Genomic DNA, 14,732 nt, shown 5'->3' on the forward strand with positions numbered 1-14,732 from the left:
AAGCATTATCGATCTCAGATTCAATTAACTTCATTAATGTGGTTTGCTCTGGTGATTGGGGAGGGGGGGAGAAGGTGAGATTATAGGATCTCATCAAGTGGGAAATGGTGCAGGGAGGGGTTTAGATTCAAAGTAACACACACATATATATGAAAAGCAATTATCCACACACGCTCACGCTTAAGGTGTATGAAAGCAAATTCACATGGCAGCAGCTTCAGTCTCATCATAGAGGTTTTGTCTTCAGCTTTGTCTCCACAAAAAATGTGGCTTTGCATGAGACTGATGTGGGCAGTCTGCTTTTTCTGACACACACACACACACACACACACACACACACACACACACACACACACAGTCCACCAATGAAACTCCAGGGTCCAAGCCGAAGTGTAAACAGACAGCGCTGACGTGCCTGTGTGTCTGATAGGGCTGTTAAGTGGTTATATAAGCATGATAAACTGTTTCCTAACATCATAACATCTGCAGAGTGCAGAAGCATTTCCTCACTTTTTCACACAGACACGAACTGCAGTCCACTGCTTCATAATCAGATTATTATTTTTAATAAGATTGCAAGTTTGCTCTATTCACCTTCATTAGTTGTTATAATCGGAATGATTTTGTTTAAAAAGCAGCTTTATTCCGACGCCATGTATCGTTTCCTCTCACAGAAACAACGTTGTTTATTTTTCTGGCTTGCCTGGGTTTTTAAATCACTGATCCCTCCCAGCCTGTTCCTCTGATACTGAGATCAAACCCCTCTCATCCACCCTGCTGACAATTCATCTGGAACTCGCTCTCTCTCTCTCTCTCTCTTGCTCCTAATTAAAAGAGCACCTGTATACCTGTAGTGTTTGGCCCAGACTTCCTCTCCAGTGTGTTTCTCTGTTAATACCGCAGTATCCTGGGTCACAGGGTGTTCACCCTTGCAGCTTGGATTTAAGCCAGTGACCATGGGGATCATCTCTGCATGCTCATGTTTGTGATTTTGTGTGTGTGTGTGTGTGTGTGTGACAGTCTTGACTTCCTTCCAAGACGAGCCTTCCCCCCTAACTTATAGTCCCTCAGTCTCTCATCTTTCACATGTATCTCTGTCTCCTTTTTTTAACTTCTTTCTGATGTGTAGTTTGTACCATGTAGAGAGCGCCTGTTTGTTATTTTGCCTACCTGAATTACAAGTTGAAACCTTTCCGAGCCTAAAAAACGGACAGTCGTACTCCCTCTTTAAAATCTCATAGCAGTGTGACAGTGACTTTCTATAAGAGGGAACGTGAAGGATAGAAATGGAGAAGATAATTTGGGAAAAAATTGTCAGCATTTAAAAAAAAAAACGTAAAAGAAAAACCCAAACACACATGTTGGATAAGAATGAAGTGTGAGGTTATTTTCAGTTCATTAAATGATGCAATAACCAATAAACTACCTACCCTGACAGTGCTGACTACACAGAATATGGCCTAGCTTCATCATGTTGTGTGATTGAGATTGTGAGAACTACTCGGGAAGGTTGCAGAGAGGGCAGATAAAAAAAGCTGGATGTGAATGATGAATGATAACAGAGAGATGGTTACAACCTCTCCATCTCCTACAGCTCTAAGTTGTATTAATGTAGTCATGTGTGAAATTGACTGATCTTAAATACATACAGAGATAGAGCCCTTTACATTACAGTCTCGCTGTTTCTTGTGATATAATTTTCATCAATACATGGAATTGGATCAAAATGAGAATGAAGTGGGTGACTAATTATTGCACTCTTACGGTTATCTGCAGTGCGGCTTGCACATTATAAACTTGGGGGTTACCCTTTGCAATTGTCTGCATTTTTGGGGTGTGAGTATCTTGCCTTCAACTGGCAATCCACATCACCAGGTGACCCAGGAGGTGAAGTGAGCAGGGCAAGACTCTGAACCCCAAAGTCGCTCCCAGCGGCTCTGTCACCATTCATCTGAGCATGTGTGTGTGTGTGTGAATGGTTAAATAAGAGGGGCAATTGCAAAGTGATGTCCATTTTACCATTTTGTTTTTTAACACTTCACCCACTCAATGTCAACATGTCTCAATATTTCAACACCCTCTGCCTCAGACAAGTCCAGAAATCAGGCGTGCATTTCATGCTCCATGTATCCTACACACCGAGCTTTCATTCAGCAAACAATGTTCTCTCCCTGATCTGCTTGCATGTCTCACTATACATATCACACATTTGCAGGTACACACACACACACACACACACACACACACACACACACACACACACACACACACACACACACACACACACACACACACACACACACAAATACACGCCATGTTCTTTATTACACAAAGGCAGCTAATTTGAAGGGGAGTGTGTGTGTTTTAAAAGGAGATTTCACATTGATGTTTGGCCTTGATGAGAGCGCCGGGCTGCTGTGTTCGGCTGTTTCCTCAGCCAGAGCATTGTTCTCTTAAACAGCTGTCGTTTTGGCTGATTCAGAACAGATGGCATGTACATGTGGGTTTGCTCGGCTGCACATATGTGCGGGCGGGTGGATGTGTCTCTGAGACGGAGTGGGGGAGAGAGAGAGAGAGAGAGAGAGAGAGACAGGAGGAGATGTGGAAGCTCTGGGAGAGAAGGGGGAGTGCAGGTATGTGTTTGTGAGTGTGTGTGTGTTTGTGAGTGTGTGTGCCTGTTTGATGTTCTTACATTTTAAACCAAGCAGCTGCAATAGATCATGAAGGTTTTAAATAGTTTGAGTCTGTGAATTACAAAATAAACAAAGGTAACTCGTATGGTGTGGATGGCAGTCATGTGAAATTTCAGTTTTTTAGATCGCATGTGACAGCTTTTGCACGTAATATGAGATATCATGTATGAGGTGTTTCAGTTTTTGTTACTCTAAATGCTGAAGGAGACTGCCTGTTTCACAGAGAAGCTCCTGAGATCGCCTGAAGGCAGAGAGCTGTTAGGCTACAGCAGTTACAGTACAATTTGTGTGTGCGTGTGTGTGTGTGTGTGATGTGTAATGGGCTCTGGGATATCTGTGTCTCGGTGCATATGTTTGTCCCACGGTGGAGTCGTATCATTGCCGGTGGCAACCAGCGGCCTGACAATGACAGAGACTCATCTGTGTGTTGCAGCAGATGTAGTACCAGCATAAACACACACTCACATACACACACACACACACACACACACACACACACACACACACACACACACACACACACACACACACACACACACACACACACACACACACACACACACACACACACGAGTCACACAACTTGCAGTGCGCAGTTAGAAATTGGAGTCGGCAACAGCTGACGTGTGTTGTATGATATGTCTGGGAGGTTATGAGGGCATCGCTTGTGCCCATTTCCCAAATTTCCACTAAACTTAAGTAACAGTTTCAATTTCAAACTTTTTATTTTTGTCCCTTTTAGTTGTTCATAAAGAATTTGAACACGTAACCTTTTATTTTCTTGTATTTAACCGCTCTGTGTTTAGTGGTAGATTATGTGCCACACCCATCCTGCTGACCGGCTCACTCTGTGTTTACATACCAGCTTCAGATGAGTGATGGCCTGTTACACGGAGGAATGTTAGGCACAAGGCCGCTGACGTTAACACACACGTTCATCTTCTTTGCCAGTCTAGTTGCTATAATAGGAGATTTGTGTTTTCCTGTGTTTGCATTAATTGTTATTCAAAAACCTTTTAATCTCAAAGAACGAGCACGCCACGTTCCTCCTCTGATGCTGTTTTATCCTTTTGATAGACTTATTAACAAAAGAAAACATTCATAGATGTAGAAAGAGGCAAGACTGTGATTTGTCTCAATACATATTCTCTCTGTATGATTTCCGTTGTATTATACTTAAACTAGAAGGATTTGAATATAAATTGAAAGCCTCGAGCCCACTCCCTGAAGCTAAACTGTAAATAATAACTCTAAACTTTTTCTAATCTTTGGTAATTGAAGCAAATGGGTTTTTGCGGGGAGAGATTTGTCGCAGGCAAACGTACATACATTCATTTTTATTTACGAGGAGGCGAGGGCTGAGCGGTGTAATGAGTGAAAATGCATGCTTAATTTAAATGGCGAGTGTGTCTGTTAGGGAATGCATTAGAGTCTGCAGAAGAAGCGTAAGACATATTAATTGACAGACAGGAACCGCTGTCTCCGAGGTTGATACAAGTAATTTATTACTTCAGAAACGAATGCCACCGCCAGAATGTGCTTCATTAATTTCAAATTTAGTTTTAATTTCAAGCTGTTGCCCCTTGAGAAGAATAAGGTGGCAAGTTCTGTTTGAAGAGACATTTTTTTCCCCTCTCCCTCCCTCCACATTTCTCTCTCCTTTCTCCATCTCTCTCTCTCTCTCTCTCTCTTTGACTGTCTCTGATTTTCTGCAGTACAGAACAAAGACCTGGGGGGGGGGGGGGGGGATAGGGAGGGGGCGGTGACTTAATTCCAATTTGGAAACAATGTCAATGTAAAAGGGAGACTATGAAACAGTAATACTGCAAACATTTAATGATTAGAAATACTTTGTCTTGTCTGGATGATAGCTGTTTCTTGTGGAGACAATATGAATGCTTGTGTTTCTATCATTTCCCTGCAAGTTGGAGTAACAGGAATACTGAGTTAAGAATCTCTATCATTGGATATTCTGTCAGCTGTTCTAACAAATGTGTCTCTCTTTGTCTTTTCTCCTCTCTATCTGAGCAGCGTATGTCCCTGAAGATGAGAAGGAAGCAGCCCTGTTGGATGAGGATCTGGATGGAGATGACTCGGGTCACGAAGGTGAAGAGCCTGCAGCCAAGTTCCTATGTCAGGACAAGGACTTTCTCCTCAAGGACAGGCCAGGATCCACTGGCTTCCATGACTCCCCGAATGCTGCGGACTTTTCCGGTCAGGAACTGGACAGTGAGTCTCACCTGAGTGAATCCAGTGACAGAATGTCTGACTTTGAGAGCTCCTCTCTTAAAAATGATGACGATGTCCTCCTCTCTAAAGACCCCTCCAATGTCCTTTCCTTGTCTTCCTCAACTGCAATGATGGCGGCCGCCAATGTCGCTGTCCCGGTAAGTGGAGACGAGGCCGTATTAGCAACGACAGGGTCTGTGGCTGACAGCCTGGAGAAGATGAAGGCCATTTACACCTCCTTCCTGACCAACTCCTATTGGTCCACACTCAATCTGAACCTGAGCCAGCCCCCTGCAGAAAAACCCCCTCGTAGTCACAGCAGCAGCAGTAGTAGCAGCAGTAGCAGTAGCTGTGGAAGTGGAGGCTATGACTGGCACCAGACAGCTATGGCTAAAACCCTGCAGCAGGCCTCACAGAACCACCATCACAGACTGAGCATGGTTCAACACCCCACAGTTGCAGTATCCACAGCGTCGACAGAGCCAAACCTCTTTAGTACTGTCCAACTTTACCGGCAGAGCTCCAAGCTGTATGGCTCTATATTCACTGGCGCCAGCAAATTCCGCTGCAAGGACTGCAGTGCGGCCTATGATACACTGGTGGGGCTCACGGTACACATGAATGAGACAGGCCACTACCGCGATGATAACCACGAGACAGATAGCGAGGGTACCAAACGGTGGTCGAAACCCAGAAAGCGTTCCTTACTGGAGATGGAGGGGAAGGAGGATGCACAGAAAGTTCTGAAATGTATGTACTGCGGCCACTCCTTTGAATCCCTTCAGGATCTGAGTGTCCACATGATTAAGACGAAACACTACCAGAAAGTGCCTCTGAAAGAGCCTGTTACACCAGTGGCAGCTAAGATTATCTCCTCTGCTCGAAAGAGAGCCCCCATTGATCTAGATATCCCCAGCTCACCTGACTCTAATGGAGGGGCCACTCCTAAGCCCACCTCCCTTAATGACTCTAATGACATACTTCAGAAGGTAACCAACCCTTACATCACACCGAACAACCGCTACGGACACCAGAATGGTGCCAGTTACGCCTGGCAATTTGAATCCAGGAAGTCACAGATCCTCAAGTGCATGGAGTGTGGCAGCTCTCATGACACGCTGCAAGAGCTAACTGCTCACATGATGGTGACAGGACATTTTATCAAAGTCACCAATTCTGCTATTAAGAAAGGCAAGCCAATTATCGAGCCGTCCACCCCGACCCCTATACCCAATATAACAATTGAAGAAAAGTTCCAGTCTGTTCCCCTGGCTGCCACAACCTTCTCCCCGCCACCTGCCCCAGTGCCCCCTCCAACCAGCATCTCCCCTATTGCCATGATTGTGGATATAAAAAAGGAGGAGAAGGAGGAGGAATGTACTAATGAGTCTATTATCAACAATGGTAATCTCAACAAGGAGAAGAAGGCAGGAGGTGACGATGAGGCAGAGGAGAAGTTTGACATTTCTTCAAAATACAGTTATCTGACTGAAGAGGATCTGGATGATAGTCCAAAAGGTGGTCTTGACATCCTGAAGTCTTTGGAGAACACAGTGACTTCAGCCATTAACAAAGCCCAGAATGGAGCTCCTAGCTGGGGCGGTTATCCCAGTATCCATGCAGCCTACCAGCTCCCTAACATAATGAAACTCTCTCTGGGTAACTCGGGGAAGGGCTCTCCTCTTAAATATCTCTTCCCTGGAGGTGAGATCCTCTCTCCCACTAGTAAGAGCCAGCCCTTGATCTCACCGTCCAGCCGCCAGACCTCCCCGCTGCCCAAAAACAACTTTCATGCAATGGAGGAACTGGTCAAGAAAGTCACAGAAAAAGTGGCCAAGGTCGAGGAGAAAATGAGAGAACCCAGCAGTGCTGTGAGGGTATCTCCGCTGAGATGTGCCACTCCCTCACCCTGCAACAGCGAGGCAGGGGACTCAGCCCGAGGAGAGTCCCCCAAAGACAACAGAGTGAAAAGCTGTAAAACCCCTGAGAATTCAAGCAAAGTGGAAAAAGTAGCCGATGATGGAAGTGGAACCAATCACAGAGATTCAAATGGTGACATTTCCATAAAGCAGTCCATGGAGAACGGCGTGGAGTCCAGTGCGGTGACATCACCCTTGCCTGCCTCCCTGTGTGGCAGTACAGCCATCATCACAGACCATCCACCTCCAGAACAGCCGTTTGTCAACCCTCTCAGTGCACTGCAGTCAGTAATGAACGTTCACTTGGGGAAGGCTGCGAAGCCTGCCCTGCCCTCCCTTGACCCCATGAGTATGCTGTTCAAGATGAGCAATAGCTTGGCAGAGAAAGCAGCAGTGGCCGCTTCCACCCCACCAGCACATACCAAAAAGCCCAGTAATGACCACTTAGACCGCTATTTCTACCAGCCACATCCAAGCAACGATCAACCCATTGATCTCACCAAAGGCAAAAATGCTGACAAAAACAGCAGCACTGGCTCTTTGGGTTCAACAGCTCTCTCTTCTGCCACCTCCACCCCCTCCTCGATCTCTCCCTCCGCCACCCTCACTATGACCAAAGCCTCAGCTGCAGTAGCTTCCTTCATGTCTACCTCTCCTTTGAGAGAAAACGCACTGTCGGATATCTCTGACATGTTGAGGAATCTGACAGAGAGTCAGGCTGTCTCTAAATCCTCCACGCCTACCAGCTTCTCCGAGCGCTCTGAGATAGAAGGTGTGACACAGGAGGAGATGGAAGACATTTCGCCGGCCCAGAAACGTAAAGGGCGTCAGTCGAACTGGAATCCTCAGCACCTCCTCATCCTACAAGCCCAGTTTGCTTCCAGTCTACGTCAAACGAGCGACGGAAAGTACGTGATGTCGGACCTGAGCCCTCAAGAGAGGATGCACATCTCCCGTTTCACCGGACTCTCAATGACCACAATATCACACTGGTTGGCCAATGTCAAATACCAGCTGAGGAGAACAGGTGGCACCAAGTTCTTGAAAAACTTGGATTCAGGTCACCCGGTGTTCTTCTGCAGTGATTGCGCCTCTCAGATCCGTTCACCATCCACCTATGTCAGCCATTTGGAATCCCACCTGGGTTTCCGTCTGCGAGATCTGGCCAAGCTCTCTGGGGAGCAGCTGCTCAGCCAGATATCACAGCATCACCATCAACAACGCCACACCAAAGGACTATCTGAAAAACTGCTCTCGAATCTGAACCTCTCCGGCCACCCGTTGTCCTCTTCTCTACCCACATCCCTACCCCTCTCCCTGACCTCGTCCTTAATCACCTCTCTACCCTCGACTAAATCCCCGTCACCGTCCCCCGACCACGATGACGACGGCGGGGCCGTGTACCAGTGCAAGCTCTGCAACCGGACTTTTGCGAGCAAGCATGCGGTCAAGCTTCACCTGAGCAAAACTCATGGGAAGTCCCCCGAGGACCATCTCATGTACGTGAGTGAGCTGGAGAAACAGTAGCACTGGTTGGGGACTAATGCTGCGCTCTTTTTGTAATGGCTCACTTTCTTGCTCTGTGTCTTTTTTGCATTTCACGAACATTTCTTTCAAAAAAGTGGAAGGGATTATTATTGTGGTGGAACTGCACAAAGATGCCATACAACTACTGCTTTCAATTTTAGCACATGGTTTTCAATTTTGTGTAGTAGTCGTTTTTTTTCATTTGTTTCTATGTGAGGTTGACTCACTCCTGCCCAAGACGTTTGTTTTAAGTGATTACCTTTGACAGAATACAGACTTTTGTCGACGTGTGCAGAGTGTGGACTGTTGTCATGGGAAAGAGAAAGTATATGAAGGTTTAAAAAATGAGATTATAAAATGAAGTGGTGTGTATTTTGAAACTTCTGTAAATGGAATTTAGGTCCTTTATATTTTGGCATCACGGGTGTGGTAAGAAGCATGCATTAATGAAACTGTTTGGTTAAACATTTTATAACTAAATCTAGTGCACTTTCCATTTTTAATGTTTTTTTTTATTTTAAACCCATGCTCTCTCTCTATTTTTTCTCTGTTTTTTTTTTTCCCCGCACTGGAGTCAGCATTTAAATTTAACCCTCTGAGTACGTGTAAGCACTTCTACACCTAAGATAGTTTGGACTTAATATTTGGGAATAATCTAGATGGACAATGTTTGCCAGATGTTCAGTATATTAAGTCTAATCCTAGATATGAAAAAAAAAAAAAAACATTTTTCAAAAGACAGATTTTCTTTTTATTGCAAGGTTTCCATCTTGGGCTTGACATTTGTCCGAGATGCTTCCAAGACTTTGCAAAAGCATCGTAGCTTTGTGATAAAAAAAGGAACAAAAAAAAAGAGATGTTTGGTCGATCAGGGACCTATATTAATTCAGGTCTGTGTACAATATGTAAATAAAAATGTAAGAACTAATTCCTGTCTAAATTATGCATCATTTCTATATTTTTAATTTAAAAAGGATTATGACTATCTGCTGGTGCACAGTATATGAAGACGTGAAATAAATTGTTTTGCACAATAGTTTTTATAAATGTGTTATTTAAGCGAAAGGATATGGAGAAAAATTAAGATAGGTAGCAAAAGGATGACAACAGGTGATTCTTTTTATCCCACACTCGTGCTCAAAGGGTTAAAGACTGTTTTTACCAGACACTACTCGACATGTGCCGCTGTATGAACACTACACAGATATTGAAGGTTGTACAAAAAAAGATGTGACTTTATGAAGATATTTCACATGTAAACTGTTATTTATAAGCACTCTGGGTTGTTTCATATTGTTGAATGCCTTTTTCAATTGGTCCTATGTTTTCTTTTTTTTCTTTCTGTTCTGCCTAATTACTCTGCCATGATTCCACACTGCAGCTTTATCTTTTTGGGGATATGAAAGGTAACCATGGTTACGCTAACCTCCTGAGTGACAAGTTCTGCTACATGTTGGCAGTTCATTTGCTGAAGTAACTGACAGCTGCCAGTGTAGAGAAATGAGAAAAAAAAGAATCCTTATGTGTAAAATATCGGCATGTAAACAGCACAGATACTGTAATGCATTCTGTGCCGTTTGTCTTTTTCATTTCGTTCTCTCGTTTTCAGTTGTTGTTGTTCTTGACAATGATCCCCCCCCCATTATATGACTTCATATAACCTTGTTTTCTACTGCAGCATTAAAAAAAGGAAACTGTTTTTTGCAATAATGTGTGCGCATCGTATGTCATGGCTATCAATTATGTGTGTGCTGTGCAGTCCCTAATGAGCACATTAGACTGGGAGTGTGTCAACGTCTGTCTGTGACGAGCTGCAGACTAGTTTACAGTGAGTGGCAGCCACGGGGCTGTCACACACACACACACACACACACACACACACACACACACACACACACGCAAACAGACGGCATCAGTGTGGGACTTTCCCCATAGCCCAGTCTGTTGTCCTAGTGCCACAGACAAGTACAGTTGTGCAAGTGTAAGCTAAGTCTGCTCAAAAGACCTTATAAACAGTAAACAATGCCACAATGACAAAAACCTTGTTTTTTCATTGGGAAGGGGAAGTTTGGCCAGTGGAGCAGACAAACACCCTGAGAGCAACCAAGCTGCACAGGCATCTTCTGTGTCATTCTACACGGGATATGGAAGTCTAAAAACACAAAAAAAACAACTTGTCCATCCATATTTTAATATCTATAATTAACTCTGAAGTCCATTTTGTGACTTATCTCCACAAGGTGTAGAGATATTTGGCTTCACGCTAGATGACAACAAATGGCTACAAGATGAGCTGAAGCCTGAACTACGAAGCAAGTTAAGCATAGCCACGGTATCTATCGGTTATCAGGCCTCAAATGGAGATTTTGAGATGTTATAATGGTGAAACAAAGCTGCTTTTCTATACTCCATAAGTACACCAAGAGTTTGACCAATCACAAACATGAACCAAAGAAGCCTTTCGGAGGAGAGGTGAAACGTCTTCAAGATCTTCAACCAGTCCAGTCCAGCCTTTGGATCAAGCTTTAAATTAACATGTCAAAAATGAAATAGTTTAAATACATACTCCGGACTAAACTAAATACAGCTGCTGTGACTTATGAAGGAAAAACATGCACAAAGAACAATCACTTAATGTGAATACACAAATGAAGTCTCATGATGTCTCATAATCATCAACAGATCAGAATGAAATCTTCTCATAAATGCAATATTTTCTCTTATCTGACATGTCTTAAAGTTTAAGATGTAATATTTCAGCTGCAGCTCTGACTATACAGAGCGGTATAATGTGGCTGATAAAAAAATAAATATGAAATCATAGGTTGATTGAAAGCAGTAAATAAGTTTAATTTTAAATCTTAAACACACAAAAGAAGAATGCTTCAGACCTTTGATTAGTGATTGGTTGAAGGATGATACCTGTAAAGCTTTAATGATATAAAGTTCATAAATTTTATATTTAAAAATTGACATGGTGAAGACAAAGTTTGCTTTTCTCCCTCCTCCCCTCCCAAGACCAGATCAGAGAGCTCTGCAGGAGGGATTGATCAGTATCAACATCATCCTGAGAAAACCTGCTAAGGAGCAGTTTAGGAGCTTAGCTCAGGTTACCACGGTGATCTACCCCTCAGTAAGAAGTGAACCACCTCTGTAGTACTGACAACAGAGTTAAATGAGAATCAAGACATGTTTACTACGGATAAAGGAATGAGAAAGAGAGGTAGGTGAAACAAGAAGTGGCACATTTATCACCAAGACTCACGCAGAACTGCTCCTACAAACATACACATGTATTAAACAAACCAATACAAACATAAAGAAAGTGACAAAGCGCTCTGGTCCTGAACTACATCACTTGTTCTGCTCCTTTCTGCCACTAACATACCGTGCTGTAAAAACGCATGCATGGGCACGGGCCAGTATATCAAATTATCTTCTCTGCTTCACACGCACACACTTCACAAAAGGCCAATACGCGATATTCATAACACACACACACACACACACACACACACACACACACACACACACACACACACACACACACACACACACACACACACACACACACACACACACACACACACACACACACACACACACACACACACACACACACACACACACACACACACACACACGAATGAGCCAGGTATAAGGACTTCATCTGCAGTGACAAGGTGCCACTGTGTGTGAAAATGTCAGCCCTTCAACAATGCAGCCTGAAGTCTGGCACCGTATTTAAGGCTCTCATTAGCCTCAAAGAAAATATGCGTGAAATTGAAGTGTAAGAACGCCCCCCCCCCCCTCTCTCTCTCTCTCTCTGCCTTCACATCCTGTGAAGAGAGGCAAGGGCTTATTAAGGTTCAAAACTAGCATGAGGGGGGAAAAAAGGTACAAACCCCTGTGGGACACACACAGGTTAATGTTTCCGCATGCACTCACTACTACATCTCTAAATGTAATCATAGCACACTTTAATTACCATTATAAAGGTTAAATAATGAAGAAAACCCCAAAATTGGTAGAGTTGTTGCCACTCAACCAGAAGGTGGAAGGTTCAATCCCCAGCTGAGCAACATGTCCAATGTATCCTTGGGCAAGACACTTAACCCTGCATTTCTCCCGCTGCTTCGGGTGCGGTGTATGAATGGGATTTGTGTTGTACTTACCCTCAATGTACGTCGCTTTGGATAAAAGTGTCTGCTAAGTGAACTGTAACATTTTCCCCCAACACTAGATCACCAACTTTCAAACACATGCAAAACTAATAAGGTCCCTATCGTCCTCGTGCAGGGGCGTGTGCAGACATTGACTTGGGTAGCCCGACTGTGGTCTCATGCAGTGCTGGCATTTGTGAGTTTCAATTATCACACATTTTATCTGCACTAATCAAATCGACTTGAAACAAGAAACCTCCCCAAATAAGGCCACATACAAATCTATGTAGCTTAACTCTTTAAGGACAGAGGTGAGATGCATGCACTTTTAAAAAAAAAAAAATATTTTATTGAATTTTACATGAACAATGTCACATTTTTGTCAGCAGATCAAATGACTCAATTATCAAAGTGAAATAGTGAAGTATTTAAAAAAAAATGCATGCAAACTCCTGCTCACTGTCTTACATTCGTTCATTGGCAATGTTTTAGTACTCAAACATCGCTGGTTAGTTTATTGCAAGTGCGACAATGTGCAGGATTTGCTTGGACATTTTAATAGTCTTGTTCTTTTCCTAGCTGTCCCATGAAGTAGATTTATTTACGATTTAAAGTTCTAACAGAAATTTAAAAAATTTAATACTGACATGTAAAGGAAACTACGGTAACATTTTATATTAAGGTGCTTGTAATAAGCATTAATAACAGGTAATAAGTCACTTATAAGTCAATTATAAGACCTTATTAGATTCTTATTAACACAAATAAGACTATATAAGTGTTAATATAGGCATAATTAACAAATGTATTATGTCTTATAAGACACTTATAGGCTCTTATTAGAAACGTACTAACACTTTATATACCGTCATAAACATTAATAAGATGTTTATGAACATTAATAAGACTTCATGAGTGTTAATTAATCTATTAATTAATTTATAATTGGCTTGTAAGATATTAATTAACACAAAGAAACTTGTTTATAGACCACTTATCAATGTTCATAAGATGTTTATTGGCATTGATAAGACTTTATTAGGTTCATATTAATGCCTTATAAAGGTTAATAAATACTTTATTATGTACTTATTAACAGCTCAGTGGGAACAGGGTCCAACTTTCAAGTAAACACAGAAACAAAAAGGAGGTCAATTAAAAAAAATGCTCCTACAAATAGAAGTATTATCTTTAAAATTAACTGTAAACAACATTATGAAAACATTTGGTGTGTTATAGCTACCAACATATCTGATCAAATTCAGGGAGAAAGCATAGTTCTTTTTAAACCTGGTATTGACAAAAGAACCAAATTATGTACTTGAAAACAGGGAACTTCAAAGTGCACCAGAGTTCGGTTCGCCCTGTGAGAACATGGTCCGAACCAAGCGAGGGAAGTTAACCAAAATGCAATGCATTGTGGGTTAAATTTGGCCGCCTGTAAATGATGTCAAATAGGTTTGCTGAGTGTGGCTAACGTTAGCATCGCTAATAACAGCCTTCAGTCCTCTTTACAGGTTAAAGTATTCATGCCTGTGCTGAATGTGGTCACATATTTTTCTCCATTTTATAAATCAAACTACTGCCAAACTGCGTAGCGCTATCGGATGGCCTTCTTCCACTGTCCTGTTGTTTACTTCCAGGTCAAAGCGCAGCATTAGGCCAGATTGCAGTATAGCCACTGACTTTTTTTGTGTCATGGTTTGGTCGACACATCTTTAAAAAGATAGAAATTCCTTAAACCAAAGTTTTAAATGGAAAAGTTGGCTGATTGGTGACTCACAGCACTACCCAGCATCCCTGTTTACTGGACAGTTACAGCGGATAGCAATATACCTCTATCTTAAAGGATGACACCAACCCCTTTGCACAGTTATTTTCAGCTTCTTTCCTGTGGACGGAGGTCCAAAGGTGCAGAAGAAAGTTTCCTGCTGCTATCACTGAACTAAACTAGCTGTCGCGATATTTGCACAAACAAAACTAATTTTATCAGAGCAGAAGGAATAATTCATTAATTGAGGCAAGTTTGACTTTTTGTTTAACATTCGCTGTTCTCCACTCCAGCGGAAACACTTCTAAATACAATCTGCAGTCCATCCTTAAAAAGGGCCATTCCAACAACTGTTGGAATGGACAAATGCAGTGAGTAAAACATTCCCTTTTCTTGGGCTGACAGGAGGACACCAAAAATACAAAAGGAC

The 14,732-nt window shown here is 42.6% G+C and overlaps 1 protein-coding gene across 2 annotated transcripts in view; it reads left to right on the forward strand.

Annotated features, from left to right (window-relative positions):
• Window positions 1–12,000, forward strand: part of tshz3b (teashirt zinc finger homeobox 3b) — a 41,874-nt gene extending 29,874 nt beyond the window's left edge. For both annotated transcript variants that reach the window (XM_020654245.3, XM_065952504.1), the window contains one exon: window positions 4,725–12,000. In XM_020654245.3, coding sequence (XP_020509901.2) covers window positions 4,725–8,368 — 3,644 coding nt within the window. In that variant the 3' untranslated portion in view covers window positions 8,369–12,000. The remainder of the gene's footprint in view (window positions 1–4,724) is intronic.
• Window positions 12,001–14,732: the final 2,732 nt, after the last annotated feature.

The sequence above is a fragment of the Labrus bergylta genome, chromosome 3, assembly GCF_963930695.1.
Source record: "Labrus bergylta chromosome 3, fLabBer1.1, whole genome shotgun sequence".
NCBI classification, from domain to species: Eukaryota; Metazoa; Chordata; class Actinopteri; order Labriformes; family Labridae; genus Labrus; species Labrus bergylta.